General features: G+C 39.9%; 1 protein-coding gene across 7 annotated transcripts in view; it reads left to right on the top strand.

The window, feature by feature from the left end:
• LOC18448199 (acyl-CoA synthetase family protein) overlaps positions 1 to 17,362 on the top strand; it is a 54,113-nt gene that overhangs the window by 23,232 nt on the left and 13,519 nt on the right. For 5 of the 7 annotated variants that reach the window (XM_011630244.3, XM_088867605.1, XM_088867602.1 and 2 more), the window contains 2 exons: positions 4,125 to 4,314; positions 13,099 to 13,302. In XM_011630244.3, coding sequence (XP_011628546.2) covers positions 4,125 to 4,314; positions 13,099 to 13,302 — 394 coding nt within the window. The remainder of the gene's footprint in view (positions 1 to 4,124; positions 4,315 to 13,098; positions 13,303 to 17,362) is intronic. The other 2 variants (XR_016056068.1, XM_088867606.1) reach the window with 1 other exon arrangement.

Raw genomic sequence — 17,362 nt, 5'->3', positions numbered from 1 at the left:
AATGGCTACAAAGATACCTTGGAAACAGATTTTCCATGGAATACATCCTCACAGACATCATATTTGACTACAAAGAACGAGTCTCTCCACTGAGTCATACTTTAAAAGCATTGGTGTTTGAGATGCAAATATTGTTCTTTTACTGAATTTTAATTATACGATAGGACTATAGCAGACCTTTTTCGATTTTGTGTCTCCTTGGTTAATCTGTGCTGTGTGGCATTTCCCTTTTTTTTTTTGTTTCATCCATGTCCATGAGATTACCCTTGTTGGGCTACAGGGACACCTGTGACATTTCTTTAATTAATTTCTCATCTGTAGCAATGTAATGGTTGGCTAGATTTATGCAGGTACCAGTCATAATATCAGCAACTTAATTTATTTAAACATTTCTCGAGTACTTTCGTAACCACGATCCATAATCATGTTGAACGTGCTTGAGGAAAGTGAACAAAATGATAATGATTGTGCTCATCCTGTTGGTGATTAGTCCTCCATTAATGTATATTTAATTTTTAATTTGTATTTTAAGGTGTTTGAGCGGTGGCATTAGAATCAGCAACTGCATTTTATTATTTTAATCATTGTGTTAGGCTCCACAAATATTGTCTCGCAAAGTCATCGTTTTTTAGACCTTCATTCGAGTGTAAGAATTGAAGTCCAACTTCTATTGTACAAGGAGCTTGGCTTCATAGCCTCTTATTTTGAGCTTCTAGGCCCTATGGTCTTTGGAGCTCCATATCAGGGTGAGCACCTTAACTTCTTCTGAAATATCAGCTACTTCTTTGTTGTCAAAAATCTGTATTGGTATTTTGTGCTTGCTTTTGCTTATCATTCATTTTTTCCTTAATTTGAATAACCCTTCATGATTTTCTTAACTCTCTAAATAAAACTTGCGACTGGGACTCTTCTTCTATAAACCATCATGTGTAACATACCGGTAAGTTGCAAGTAGGCAATGACTGATCATATAGGAGAAAGTGAGAGGAAATGCAGCAATTACACAAGTTACGTCATGGTGGCTAGTGTCAGGGGGCCATTGTTCATCTAGCCTAAATGTGCAGCCATGACTCTGAAGCTTGGTTGCTTAAGGGCCAAGTTCAACGTTCTCACACACCAACACACGAACAACGGTCTACGCAAGGATTGAGAAGGACCATGGCCTACTTCTATTACTTTGTACATTACAATGCATATTACACCAGAAGCCCCTAGGGTTTATATAGAACCATGTTACAATATTTGAATTCCAATACAAGGCATATGTGTTGGCTGAGCCCGCAATGCACGATCTGCATGGAGGCCACCAGGTGTCCAGCTCTTCACATGTGTTGATTACAGGAACCGTCCACAATTTTAATCACCATGACTTAGCTGTTCCACCCACATCTTGGCCTAAGCCGTTACACCCATGTCTCTGGTCCGCTTATGAAGGCACTGCCTTATTTTGAATTTGAACTTGGCGACTGCGCAGCTCGAGCACACCAAGTCAGTTTCCAGCTCATTGTCCCGATGTGTGCTTGCATGGCTATAAGGTCTAAGCCCACACATCCCATGCACTGTACCAGCCATGTCTGCCATGATGGGTCGTCAGCCAAGCCTTGAGGACCCTCCTCATAAGGGTTTGTTGGTTTAAAAATTATAACTTCCAGGATGTGAAGTTCTGTATTACAGAGTATTTGTACGGCTGCTCGGACCTCTTCCTTTGTTGCTGGCTGAGTCAGGGGAGGTTCACAGACCGAGCCCTCGTCTGGAATACACATACCAAGTCAAGAACTCCTAGATCCGACCCTCACACTCCCCAAGGGTCACATATAACTAGCTTCATGCAAGCCCTCCCACATACTCCACCCTTCTATTCTTCTTGCTCTGACCTAAAACGCACCGATCCATGATGACCTAGCCATGACCCAAGGCTTGAGCACCTTGGTTTAAAAACTAGACCGACAGTATGTGAAGGTCTGTACCACCAAGTGGCACAAGTTTGTTCAGCTGCTCGGTCCTTTTCCTTGGTTGCTGGTTGAGCTAAGGGACGAGGACTCGACATCCACGCATGTAGTTGGGGGTGTTTGAAATAAGCTTGTCGTTAGTATACCCCATGAAAAGTGAGGATATGCACTGATGCAAAACTTACTACATGGTGGCAAGAAATCCAAAGGTCTGTTCCAGCTTAAGTATAAACTCTGTCCTTTTTACCATGTGGTCAAAGTGAGAGCTAGTTGACACTACAAACTCCAGAGTAACTAGCCAGTCCTCCAAATGGCCTCCCATTTTCTTTTTTTACCAAGATTGCTCAACTTCACCCTCACAAAATTTTTCAAGCTGCATTTGTTGGTACAAATACAATGATTTAGATATTTCCTCTTTTTCTTAAGAACATTAAGAGGGTCAATCCTCTATATCTCTCAATCTGGTGAATGTACCCTCCAATGGGGTATGCATGGGGCAAGGAGGCCGCAGCACACTAGGATTACATTTTCTATGGGATTTGTTGGGTGCTGCTATGCACATCTTTCGGTAGAAAAGTCAGAGGAGGATTTTAGGGGGTCCTTGGCCCTTGGTTTTTGTCGGATTGAGGTTTTGGATGAGCTTAGACCAACTCTTTTGGATGGTGAGATTCCAAAATCTGTTCAATCTTGAATCTGTTGGGAATATTTCTAGCATCTATCCAACAATCCTCCCTTATGCGGCTTCCATAGATTTTCTCTGGGAGAGTGGAATTTAGAATTTTTAGGCAAATTTTCTCTGGCAGATTGTTGGGCTGCTAATTTTACTGAAATGAATTGTTGGGAGGATTGCGAGGGAGCACGAGAGTGAAAATACTTCTTGGTTGCCATAGTGGAATTGTTCATTGTTGTAGAGAAGGTCTTGATTGATTTTAGACTCCCTCATGGACGTAAAGCTGGCGTTGGGAATATCAAAGATCCTTATCTCGAGTTTTCTCTATCATTTGAAGAGGTTGTAACTTTGGTAGAATATCCGCAAGGCATGGAGAGTTCTAAAACCAAACAAATAGAATTAAGGGGCTTTTGAGGCCCTGGATGAAGTTGCATTGTGCATATTTGAGAGGCTTGGAATTTTAAAAAGTGTGACTTAAATGTTGAGTTTAATACTTTTCGGCACAATATGCGATTCATGTTTTCTTGATATTGGGGGTTTCAATTGGGGACTCGTACGTTCACGTTATTTATTTATTTAGTTGATATGGCAGTTTCTCTGCTCTAATTGCCCCATCTATGGTTTTTCGAAACAAATTTTGTTTTTGGGTAAGTTCTCAAAATAATACTAAATATCATATGTAGTCAATTTTCAGTGTTGGAGTGAATAATGTTTAATCACATTATATGGTGAGAAAATTTTAAAAAGTGTGACTTAAACGTTGAGTTTAATACTTTTCGGCACAGTATGCAATTCATGTTTTTTTGATATTGGGGGTTTCAAGTGGGGACTCGTTGTACGTTCACGTGATTTATTTATTTAGTTGATATGGCAGTTTCTCTGCTCTAATTGTCCCATATATGTTTTTTCGAAACAACATTAAATATCATATGTAGCCAATTTTCAGTGTTGGAATGAATAATGTTGTAATCACATTATGTGGTGAGAAATTTGATTTGTAACTAAGAACATCATTCAGAACTTGAAGGTTCTCAACAATCATCATCCAGAATATGAAGGTTCTCACCAATAATCCCTTGGGAAAAATTTTACTGACAGAAAGGATTTTCCTATAATTTCTGCTTACTCTTGTTTTTTTTTGGTTAGTTCAGCTGTGAGGAATCGAGCTTGGGATGTGGTGTTCTACTTTTCAACAACAAATTGATCAAAGCTCAATCCTGATTCCTGTTCTCTTCTAAAACTCCCCCCCACCCCCCCCCTCCCCTCCCAAAAGTGTTATTTTCTAACACTTTAGGAGACTTTGGATTGGATTACCTTTGAAGTAGTTGTACATTCTTCAACTACTTACTCTAACCTTACAGTGTGTTACTGCATTTTGAAACTTAAATATCTTGTATTCTCTTATTTATTTAAGTTTTAATGATGGTTAATCATTTTCGAAGCTTCATTATTTTCTTTATTTGCAAGCTTAATTATTTGCTGTTTCTTTCTCAATGTAATTGCAGGTTATGCTTCTGGTTTTCTGGCTGATGCAGTTTTGAGAGTAGCAACATCAGTATCCTGCTATAAGTGCTGCTTCCCATTATCATCCACGGTTTTTGAAAAGTCAACAAAGAGAGGAAATAGTTCCTTTTTGAACTTTCACTATTTTTTGACGGAAGGAACTTTGAAAGAAAACAATAAAGAGTCATCTAGGTAAACTGCATTTCTCATGGAACCTCTTGCTTAAATATTGTGATTTACAAGCTTAGCTAGGGTTGTCAATTAAAAAAAAATATTTTGAAATTTTGGTTCTTTAAACTAGGCTATCTATAATAGTTTACTGAATTAGAATATCATTGTAGGATTGAATTGTTCTTCTGTTTGTATTCATATCAATAAGCCGCAATGGCTCTTTTGACTTGAGGCATGGAACATCTTTTTTACTTTTTACTTGTTCATTCTTTTCTCCAATTCCCTTGTGTGTTGTGTATAGGGAAGCATGGTTTGATAGTTTTCACATCATTTTTTTGCATCTTAGAGTGCAAGATGCTGTTTTTAGTGCTAGATACATTAGCTGTAATTGCTCTTAGTTATTTTTAGCATAACTAAGAGTGAGGACCTTAAACTTTCCCTTAATCCATCCCAAGCTCGGGTAAAGGAGGTGGGTTGCGTTAGCTAGGCTGCCAGCGTAAAACTTTACTATATCTTATTACTATATCTTATTATAAATCCTAAAGCTAAGTTATTTAGAGTATAGCCGTGAATAGAGAAGTATGGAGGAACAAGATTGATGCAGGACAATATGAGAAAACAATGAAATCAACAAGAAACAAAGCCAAACACCAGTACAATCCAAAGAAACCTAGGGTTTCTTCTCCACACCCAAGCTAGGATTGCAAAAGCCCGAGCTTTTCTTTTTTCTCAATTCTGGAAAATCATACGACTGCCTTCTCCTAGGAGTCCACGCACCTCTTTATAATATTATTTAATGTTCCATGTAGAAAAATATCCAAACAAATACTACATTGACCTATATATCCTAGCTTAAACTTAAAATTTGTAATGATGGTTTTACCCTGTGAACAGTACTGATGAACAATACTCGTGAACAGTACTTGTAAACAGTACTTGTGAACAGTACTCATGAAGTAAATAAAAAATATAGTAGTCCTAGAATCCCTAAAAAACTTAAAAAGCCCTAGAAATAAATCTTAAAACTAAAACTATAATATACATAGTTTGAAATTGAATAAAAATTAAAAACTAAAAATAATATTGCCCTCCATTATTCTCCCTTGCTTGGAGAAAACTCATCATCGAGTTTTGAAGTTTCTAAGATGAATTCAACATCAAAACCACTTTCTTCAACCTTCTTTTTCTTTATTGGACCAAATGTTATATGTAGTAATAGGAATTCCACAAGAAACGGATCCTGATATGTATATTGAGGAATCAATGCAAATTTATCAAATATGGCTATCCTTAAACTCCCATTAAAAATTGTGCAGGAAACTTCAAATCCAATTTTTGTGTCTTTAGAGGTTTTCTCGACATCTTTTTCATTACTTTCTAAAATCAGGGCCACTATTTGCGGTTTATGAGTTGATCACGTTTTATTTGCGCTACTTTGATTCTAATACTCTAAATTTCTTGAATGCTCTACTTCTTCAATGTTAACAAGATCTTCAAAGGCAATGATTTGGTTCACTTCTCTTGCTGCCTTCTCTCCATATTCTTCACCCTCTTGCAAAATCTCTTCATCATCTTCTTGATCCTTATCATAGCTCGGATTAACGATCGTGTTGTTCATCGGAGTATGTTTCGAAGATTGGTGGTGAATCCCAATCTACAACTTGTTGATTTTACGTTGCAATCTGTGTCAAAATCGAGAATCTCATAATTCAAATAAAAAATCCTACCATGTCTAAGTCTTCTATCACTATCCTCATCACTTGACTCCCCACGCGGGCGTAAAAGTGAAAAGGCTTGGACTTGAGATCCTCTTGGGCTGAAAGACGAGGTTCGCGACTACTACGACAACTGTGAACTTGCCTGTTAGGTTCCTCGATTTTGTCATTTTTGGGAGCACGTTGCAGGTCTACAAAACCCCCCTCCTATCGTCCCTTCTTGCCGCCATGAGTTCATCGAAATCATAAACCCTAGGAAGATGATCAACAAAGACCTACTGCAATTAGCAAGTTCTATGCTGATTTGGCAAAACATTGGCCAAAATCAACAAGCCCTAGATTTGGTCGTAGTTTCTTGACCTTGTTAAAAAAACCCTGAGCTCCGGAACCAAATTAATGTTGGAAAATTTGAGAAAACAGTAAAATCGACAAGAAACAAAGCCAAACACAAGCACAATTAAAAAAACCTAGGGTTTCTTCTCCACACCCAAGCTAGGCTGCAAAAGCCTGAGCTTTTCCTTTTTCTCAATTATGGAAAATCAGGCGACTGCCTTCTCTAGGCCCCCACGTAGCTCTTTATAATATTTATTTAATGCTCCAAGTACAAAAAGTGTCCAAACAAATAATACATTAACCCATAATCCTAGCTTAAACGTAAAATTTATAATGACTGTTTTAACCTTGTGAGCAATACTCATGAACAATACTCGTAAACAATACTTTTGAATAGTACTCATCACAAAGGAAATAAAAAGTATAAAAAACCTAAATTCTCTTAAAAACTTAAGAAAATCCTAGAAATAAATCATAAAACTAAAACTATAATATACATCCTTTGAAATTGAATAAAAATTTAAAAAAAGAATAATTTTTGCCCTCCACCAAAGATTCATGTTGCCGAAATAAGGCTTGGATAATGATGTTGCCCTTAGTTATTTTTAGAAATTAATATTTTTCGAAATTAATGTTTACCTGAATTTCTTACCGAAGGTGGCGATTCCGATTTGGCACCTCTATTTGATGATTCCAACTAGGAATTTAATGGAACCTATTTCTTTGAAGTCTAAAATCGCGGTTCTTTATTTTTGGAATCTCGATTCCAACACTTATAGAATATCTTTTTCAATATTTGACAATTCTCGATTCTGCGATTGGTGAATCTCGATTCTACATTTATTGAAACTGGAAATGTAGAAATTTATTACTTTACCCTTTCTTTTGTCTTTTTACTTCTTTTCTTGAGAAGTGATGTTTAGAAGTTTTCAAGGCATCAAACTACTCGAGTTGGACACGCAATCTCAAGCTACAAAGTGTAGTCATCTTTTTTGGCATGAAATGACCAATAGAAGTCAAAGTGGTGGTCCACGTTCTCTACTTAATTCGTCAAGTATGCATTTTATTGATCCAATGGAGAGATCACAATTTCAAGATATTAGAAATAATGTAATAAAATAATGTAAACATGCATGTATGGTATGTCGGTCAATGAATGGCATCGAGACATGTATTGTTTCCCTCTCAGTTTCCTTTAGATTCCAAAGATGTCAAAATCGCGATTCATTATTTGGTCAATTCCAATTAGGTTGGAAACTCGTTTCAAAAGAGTTAGGAATCTCGATTCCATATAGGGAACTCAATTATATTTTGGTTGAATCTCGGCTCCTAAAATAGGAATTTTGTCCCCCACGATTCCTCTTATACGAACGTCGATTCTGAAATAGGAATCCTCTAGCCGGTGTCAATCTGCATTTCCGATTACTAAATCGATCCGGTTTTCAAATAGGAATCCTCTATGAAGTGACCTGCCTTTTTTAGAAAGAATCTTTTCTCCCTGTCTTGTATCTCTTATGTAGAGGAGCCCTAGTTGGGCATCTTGTTGAAAATAAACTTTGTCTTTTTGATTCTGAATAAGGTTTCACTCTAACCAACTTTAGTAACCATCCTTTTCTTATAAATTTCTTTTTCTTTTTCTCTCTACCACGAACAACACAGGGATTGCTACTAACCCAATGTTGAATGCCTTTCGTCTTGGAAACATTGGAGGATGAAACACACACGGGGTGTATGAGCATCACCTTTGGAAGAAATTGCGATGAGATTCCATGGTTGGGAGTTAACATGATCCACATGGCCTCCCATCGGGTCATGTAGCTTGTGTGATATCCAAGTTTAATTATCACGAATATTTAGGTTTGTTGCTTGGTGCGCATTCGGTGTGTGAGCTTCACCTATAGGTACAAATCTGGTGTGGATTCTAGTATTGTCTATTCTTTACACCGTGGCATGTAACTCATAGTCTCATACCATACGTGCTTAGTGACGCCACCACTACTGTATAAGAGGTTGATGAGGACATCATGGCATTAGGGTTTTAAGTTTTTTTCAAGTTGTTGGAGAGTGAAAACTGGGGTTATTGGTCCTTTAATTTATTTGAATTACCTTAGGGTATTTATGTCTTGGAGTTGTAAAGAAATTAGGGTAGTCTAGTCTTTTAATATTTTATTTTATTTATAAATAATTAAGTCTTTTGTTTAAAGCTAAATTGTATTAAAGGGGGAGAGAGCATGTCTAGCCCAATAGTATGTTTCATTTGGTGAACTTTGAGAAAGAAATATTCTAGAAAGGGCTTCTTGAACTCTATGATTGAAGGCCATAGAGATGGGGTAGTAGCACCTCTGAGGGTCCCTCCCTTCCAAGGCACTCTTCAATTTCTGCTTCTATTTTTTTTATCTAATGTATTCTTCTTTCTTTCCTTTTCTTCCACTCAATTCTTTTCCCCTTTCTTTTCTTTCCCTTCTTACTTTTTATCTTTCCTTTCCGTCCTTTCTTATTTCTTTTCTTTCCTTTCGTTCACTCCTTATTTCTTTTCTTTCCTTGAATTCTTTAGTGTTCTTCCTTCCTTAACTTTCTGTTTCTCCATTATTTTTCATATTTTCTTCTTTTCTTTTTTCACATTTTTTTTGTTGCCCTAACTCTTCTAACCAGCCATATGCTCCCCATTTAAAGATTCACTAAAATCTTAAAAATGACCCTTACGTTTTCCCTAGAATTAACCCTAATACAAAACTCCTTGAAATCTGACCCTAATTTTGTATCAAAAGTCAAAAGCCTAGTTTTCTGAAAACTCCCAAACTTTAGAACTACTTATAGAGACCTCCAGGAATTAATTTATAGTTATTATGTACCCTCTTCTTCTCTCTGGGCTGTTGGTTCGCTTTAATTTGATCTAGATCAACTTTTGTTTTTGAGAGAAGTTGACTTAACATTAAATTTAAAAGAAGTTACACTGACAGAGTTGGGTCCACCACTTGTGGACCTCAGTTGTGTTATAGTCCCTGAGAGGAGGACCAGACAATACAGACACCAACACACTGAAAAAGCTGAAAAGGCTTATAGATATATGCCCAGTTACAAAAGCAGCAAAGGAGAAAGCTAGATCAACTTTTATTTGGCTGAACTTTTTTTTGGGGAAAATATATGCCCATTACAGATTCGAAATCTTGTCGTGTGGTCATTAAAACAAATTCTTAAAATTGTATGTTGGTTTCCACAAGTTTGTTTATTTAGTTTTGGGGATTACCTGTTGAAATTGTAGATATGTTGCCTTATTGGAATTTAAAGTAATCTCTAAACAAGTTCTCCTAGGGATACAGGTCTACTTTTAAATTGTTCAGGGTCTATTGTAGGGTTTTAAAACATCCATTAGGTCTTAAGTGTGTTGGCCCTTTGTTGTTATGTCCCTTAGGCACTGTCCTACTTTATATTATAACCTTCCTCAAGTGCTTTAGTTGTTGTCCTAGGGTTGATAGAGAGTTCTTGAGGGCTTTTTGGTTGCTGTCCTAAAATTATTAAGAACTATGTTCAAGTGGCTGTCTAGAGTGTAGGAAGTGTTCTTCCTTATGTTTAGGAATGTTTTGCATTAGGATTAGGCGAGTTCACATTCCCTGGAAGAACGAGGAAATGTGAGCCTGGGTCATGGTCAACGCTCTGGTCGTGACCAAGGTCATTAGCATGTCCAAGTTAGTAGTGATTGGCAACAAACTATCCAACAAATACTTGGCCTACAACAGAGTAGGGAGCAGTTGGCCCAGTTTGCTGTGGGCTGCAGCTGTTAGGGTGACACTTCCCCTTAACCTTTTGTAGAAGCCTTGCAATGATGCTGGTGTGTGTGGTTCAGAGCGGAGCGAAACGTTAGATGAGGAAGAAGATGAAGAGTATGATGATAATCCTTTTCAGGATCCTAGAGAACATCATAAAGTAGAGCCGATTGAGGATAGATTGTATATAGCGTCATTGAGGTGGAGAGTACGAATACAAAGATAGTCTTACGACTCTTACCTCTTGTGGCTAAGGAAGAGGTAGAGAGTCCACTATTCCAAAAGTGGTTCACTCCCTCTTGGAAGGAAATAGTGAGCTCACTGCAGAAAAGCTTCCTGACGGCCTTCTTCCTATGAGAGACACTGGACACTGTATAGATCTCATTCCTAGAGCCACTCTCCTATGCTTGGCCCATTATCGGATGAGTCCAGCAAAGCATAAAGAGTTGCATAGGCATGTCATGGAACTGATAAGGAAAAGACTTAAAAGGAAAAAGCTTAAGTTCGTGCACGATCCCTGCACTCTTAAGTCTAAAAAAGGATGGTAACTGGAGAACGTGTGTTGATGTCGTGCCATCAATAAGATTACCATCAAGTATAGGTTTACTGTACTTAGGCTTGATGACGTGATATGTTGAGTGGCCCTTAAATTTTCTCCAAATTGACCTCAAGAGTGGATACCATCAGATTCTTATTTGACCTGGAAATGGATGGAGGACGGCCTTCATGACTTGTGAGGGTCTTTATGAGTGGCTGTCATGCCCTTTGGTTTGTCCAATGCACCAAGCACATTTATGCATACGATGAACTAGGTTCTCCAATACTCCTTGCTAACAAGTGTGTATTGATTTTTATGATTTCTCATGTCATAATTCCTATCATCCAGACTCTCCCATCCAAAGAGGTCGAGAGTCGCATCCTTTGATGCCCTAGCAGTATACGTCCATGCAAGAAACTAAATCATCGTAAACGACATGGATGTATAGGTTTAGTTCGCACAGGATTACATATTTACATACGTGTATCAAGACAGTCAAACTCCCAAAAACGACTGAATAAAAAGTTCGTATGGCCTTATTGGCCAATGCTAGTAATCATCAAGTATGATTTGGAAGCGTGACATCCTATTTCTTGTCACTAGGCCAGTGTTTGCATTTTTGATGCAAAAAGCCCACTATAAGGTGCATTCCATAAACGGTCATTGATCATAAGTGACTCCTAAAGTCAGTTTGCTTTCAACTACGGGTACAAACGTGCAGGAAGGGTGTGGTGTAAAAGCATACTAAAAAACTTCTGGGTTGACATTGGGGTATTGGGAGTACAATCCACAAGAGAAGCTCAGCTGTTTGCATTATACGATGTCAACCGTACAGTGCAGTCTTAGGCACAAGGGCCTCCACAGATGTGTGCATAGCCACGACACACGATCTTTGCGCCATAGACCTCCGAACTCATGTATGGGTGAATCTACTATGTGGAAACAACGTGGTGTGCATCTGGTGCATGCCCAACATGTGTCCAACTGCAGGGTGGAATGCTCATGTTCACTATGCAAGATGCTTCCCTAGCACACAGCAGGTTACTGAATGAGCAGAAGGAACAATCCAGGCAGCGATACATATGGCAATCAGACTCGAGAAGTGAACCTCCATCATAGGCTCTGATACAAATGTGGGGTTTCCATGGGCAAGTCCAACATATTGGAAACATAAAAACATACAAAAACAAAAGAATCAAATGGGTTTACATCCCTTTTTTTCTAAGTGGGTTACTGGTCAAGATTTGATCGCCTTTTTGTGGATATCGTTTTCTTTTTGCCGGCGGATGATCTTTTTGATGGTTGAACATTATATTCCTCGACCTTAGGCCTCCCTCTTTTGATTGAAAGGACCATAAGGATTGATTTATAGTTCAAATCCCTTGGCCTTGATGGATGACATGGGAGTTCTTGCTAAATCAGCCCTAGAATGAGGTGATAGAGGATTTAGGGAGAGAGAGAGAGAGAGAGAGAGAGAGAGAGAGAGATGTTGGACTCTAGAGAGAAGAGGCTTGCAGATGGTGTATGACCTCCCTTTTTCTTGAGAAAAGAATCTTGTTCCTCTCTCTTCTAACTCCTTTAGAGGAGCCTTCTAGTTGGTTATTTTGTTTAAAATTGGATTTATCTTTCCGATTTGGATTAAGATTCCATCTCTGACTAACTTTATCCATAATTCGCATTCCCTATCTCAAATTATGTTTCTTCTCTCTCGCTCTCTCTCTCTCTCACACACACATTCACCATACAACCAACAAGACCAGTAATTCCATGGTGATCAATGCAACTACATGAGGTGCACTCCAAATCCAACATTTCGAGACACCAATTCGTGTATGATACTGTGGTCTTGGTGACGGGGGTTATCTTGAAACTGTTTGGCTTTGTTAATCTCAAATTGCTCTTATTCAGAAACACTGGAATTTAATTATTGATGGAAACAATTTATTTCTAACAACTGCTGGAAATCATTGGGTTTCTTTTTCTTTTTCAAATAGTTTTAATCTTCCATAAACTTAATGATTGAATTTATCTCTGATGGGGCATTTATGTGTGACACAATAATGCTGGGACTAGGTCTCATTATCCTCTGTGTGTGTGTGTATGAGAGAGAGAGAGAGAGAGAGAGAGAGAGAGAGAGAGCACTACATGTGTGCATACATGCCCATGCACACACAGAGACACACACTCAAAAATTAAAACATCCCAGGTGCGCTTTGGCTGCCTCATAAGCCCTGCCCAGGGCGGCCCATCTGGGCCTACACAGGGGGCTGATGGCCTTTGGTACCGTAAGTGCACCTGTTATACACTGGTGGCAAATACCCTAATATTGATATGTTGCCACAAAGTGCGTTACTATATCCTTCAAAATAATTTGTCAAATTATTGTGCTGAATTATGTGACTGCTTGTTAAGTTTTTTGTTAATATTTCTTCTTTTTACCCTAATATGGTGATAGGTTGCTTTCGTGGTATCTGGAGCCACTGTCTCTTAAGCATGATATATCAATTATATTGCACGAGATTGCTCAAAGACCATTCATATGCCTGAAGACTGAATTTCATCAGAGAAAGACTTGGCGTTCAGTACTAATAAGCTTGGTAACTTCCCCTATCATGTATATCGAAACAAGGGCACTGTTGCATAACTGGTTTCTTGCATCGTGAGTGCCCTATCAAACTTTCTCATTGTCCATGAATTTTTACTTTATTCTCAAGTCATTGTGTCCCATATATATTTTCCTTTTTCTTTGGCTACCTATATTGTACTGTTTAAGAGCTTATCATGCTCTTGAGTGATCTTTCTATCTCCAGTGACTCACTTACAATTAGAAGAAGAGCAAATCAAGAAGAATAATTTGACAACATTTTCTTAAATTCCTTTTAAGACTATATGTTCTTGTTAAGCCAAGACAGACAGCTACAAGTTTGAGAGAAGTAAATTTATCTTCGTAGGTTCAATCATATCTCAGTTAACTTACAGAAGTTACTTTTTTTTACGTACATTTTGTTTATTTTCCATTTATTGTTTTATCTTTTTCAAGCACTATGTATGAATTTTTGAAGAACTCGTTCTATTTTATGTAAATTGTTTACATCATAACTTGTTCTCCTTGTAGAAAAACGACAGTCAACATAACATTTTAATGGTTGCACGAGCTTGTTTTACTGCGAACAATACTTTTATCGTGATCAATATGGATGAAACTCATTTACAGGGAGTGAGAACATAGTCACTGGGATCTTACAGAATGTGACAGCACGGTTTAGGAACCAAAACTTATTCCCAATCTTTTGGGAACACGTTCCCTTGCTTTCTAGGGAACTCTTTTTCCTCAACTTGTGGGACATTCTTTCTACTCAACCTGCCCCAGGTTTGTCTAATCTCCCCTCGGCTTCTCACCCTATCTCGGCCCCTATCGTGTCTGTCCAACCAGCTTTATTCATCCATCTAAACCTGCCTCTACCCTTCCTCCTCTGGGGATCAACCCTAACTTAATCTGCTTCATTCCGCTTCCAGAGACTCATCCCTCTGACTTGGCTCTTAAACTTCATTCTTCTCTTATCAGGCGCTTCATCCTAGGAGAGATGACTTTTGCAGGATAGAAAAGCGCTGCCAAATCAGCTCGTCAGTCTCAACCCCCCACCCTTCAAAGGTGCGGCTCTCTTGCTGGAGAAGTGGTCACTCGTTATAGGCTCTTTCAAACCCCAGAGAATTCGTCTCAGGGTAGATGATACCCCTCTCCACGCTTGTCATCCTACCTCCTTCAAACTCATAGGAGGCAAACTACGGGAAGCTAGTAGCAATCCACTGGAAATCCATCGAATTCGTCCCATTAGGGTCCATCTTACTTCTAGTGGAGGTCCTGAATCCTTGTTTTTTTCCGCCCGTTCTCTGGCTAAGCATTGCCGGGACCTTTTTCCACCTTGTAACTTCTTTGTCCTCTACCTCCCTAGCAGCAACCCGTAAAGCCCAAACAACCAATGTCTCTACCTTGGTTGCTGATCACGAAGGGTGGACCACTATTCGTAGAAAAGACCATAGAGGCCGCAACTCCAACCATAGACCCCATACTCCTCAGGACCACCCGTCCCATGCTCCACATCACTCTGGCTACTAGCCCCAGCACGTGACCCTCTCACCTACCGAGGATCATTTCCCAGGTCCTGATGACCACCACTGGCATCCCTGACCCATCGCCGCCTCTCTGCTCCCCTTTAGTATGCATGTCACCCTCTTCTCCCTCCCTCGATCACTCTGCCGACCCTCCCTCGCCCCCCCTCTTCGCCATGTACCCCTTCTTTCAACCAACCCCTCTGACGCTATTTGTATCTCTGGAAATCTTGCGTTTTCCCTTTCCTTGCTTCCTAGCCACGTGCCTTCCCCCCATCACCTCTCGCCTGTCATCGTCGCTTGCTCTCCCTCCTCTTCCCAAGCCGTACCTTACCCCATCATTCCTCCGCACCCCTTCTCTTCTCAATGCAACTCCAGCCCATGTGGTTTTCCTCTACCTTCCATACCTATCATCGTTGCCCCCTCTCTCTCCTGTTCCCTAGCCTTACCCCACCCTTTCCGTCATAGACGCTGCTCTGACCTACCCCCCAGCCCCCTCCCCCCCCTCTTCAGAGTCTGTCCTCCTACTCTTTTCCCCAGATTCCATTGCCACTCCACTCCCCCCCTCACTCGTTAGCCATCCATCGCGTCGTCCTTTTCTTCCCCTCTCCCCATCACCCCACCTTCATCATCTCTCTTGTCTCTCCTTGCCTCCCCATCATTGCCCACCCACCCCGAGGCACTCAACCTAGAACCCATTGTCTGTACTTCCTCGACCCATGTGGTCCTCCACACTCCTTCTCTTACCCCTGCCTTGCTTCTACGGGTCCTGAGTTCCCCCCTCCCCCCCCCAGCTTCGTCGAACTTCCAGCAGATCCCATTGTGGAAGAACACCCATCTTCGTCCATGGCTCCCTGTAGTCATCACGGAAACAACTCTCTCGCTCGTATGCGAAGATCTGTTCCACCCTCTGCTCTTTCCCCTAACCCCTTTACCTTTCTGTATGTCAACCCTAGCCTCAATTCCTCTCCTCCACCTCTCCCTTGGCACGTCCCACCCTTCGCCCCAATTTTTTCTCTGCCTAACCTTCCCACCTATCCTCTTATTCCCCTTGCCAATCCTTTCCATCCTCTTTATCCCTCACCTTTTCCAGCCCCTTGGTACCTTTCTTCCCTTAACCCTACCTCTTTTTGTCCCTTCCCCCAAACCCTCTCGATGACCTCCATCCCCCCTTCTCACCACCTCCCAAACCCAGTTGTTTCAATCCCCCTCTGCTAGCACCTATCCCGGTCTCTCCTAAGTTGTGCCCAACCCTTACTCGCTTCACAATTTTGAGTACCGCCGCCTCGTCGGCCCTCTTTAACTTTCTAAGGACGTCTTCCCATCTTCCAAGCACCCTCGTAGTGGTCTCGGTGTCGGCCTCTTCTCAGTTGCCCAACTCACAATGTGAGTCGTTTCATTCACAGGATACAACCCCTTCCACCCAATTGCAATCGCCTCTGTTCAATGGTTCCAGCTTCATATAAAAATTGGACATGGCTCAAGGTGACATTAACAAGGTTTGTTGCCTCATCGAATTCAAATTTGATGGCTCCAAGGAAGATGTGGAGGCTTTTTGTTGCTCCAATGCTCAAAGCAGGTTTAGAGTAAGTTTAAAAGGATCCAGAGCAAGGTTTCAAAAAAATACTAGGCGGCCAACCTGGCGCCTAGCGCCGAGTGCCCTGAACCTCGGACGCCCTATAATATAAATTACTTAGATATATGCATATATTTGCATTTGCATGTATATATTTATGTTAATTTGGTAATTGCATTTGAAAATATTGTAACATACTTTTTTATATATAAACATATGACATATCGCACGCTGACAATAAACTTGTTCAAAATTTCAAAATTCAAATCATACAAAACATTTGAAAGTCTAATAGGCTATGGAACCCCCAAACAAAACATTTAAAACATTAAATACATTTAAAATTCAAACTTCAATCAAGCTACTAATAAGTCTTCTAATACATCCAATAGCACCGGAATATTAATTTCAATGAGAAAAGAAAAGTTTAGGAAACTTTTTCAGTCCACAAAATATTTTCGATTCTCAAAAATATGTATAACAAAGATTGGGGGTGTTTTTTTAACTTTGGGGGGCAAAAAATAACCCCCATAATTCTACTATCTTTGGGGTCAAAATGACCCTTGGGGAACTAAAAAATACGGAAAAGGGCCCACGGCGCGACAATGTTGAAAATTCGGCCGCCCGACTGCCTAGGAAAAAAAAATTTAAATATGCCTTAGTGCAGTTTGGGCAGGGTCATTATGCGCCCGGCTTTTGGGTGCCCGCCTAAGCGGTCAAGGCGTCGCTTAGGCGCTATTGTTTAGGTGCCCACCTAGGCGCCGTCCTGTGACAACTTGCGGGCGGGCAGAAAAAAACCCTCATAGAGGGTAAAAAAATGTAATTCTTTCTCTCTAAAAAGAGGGGAAAAGGGTTTTAGGGGGTATTCTAAACCCCCAATAGAAAATCCGTGGCCTTTATGGTGAGAAACCACCCCCAAAAAACCACTATTTTGTGATTTATTGAAAGATCAATAAATTTTTTATTTTTTCAATTTTTTCCCAAAACGAAGGCAATAGTTCGTGGGTGGATTTGGAGCTTCTAGTAGTTTGAT

Source organism: Amborella trichopoda, chromosome 5 (assembly GCF_054954075.1).
Source record: "Amborella trichopoda isolate Santa Cruz 75 chromosome 5, AtrichopodaSantaCruz75HAP2 v2.0, whole genome shotgun sequence".
NCBI lineage: Eukaryota > Viridiplantae > Streptophyta > Magnoliopsida > Amborellales > Amborellaceae > Amborella > Amborella trichopoda.
This window is presented reverse-complemented; position numbering and strand designations above follow the sequence as displayed.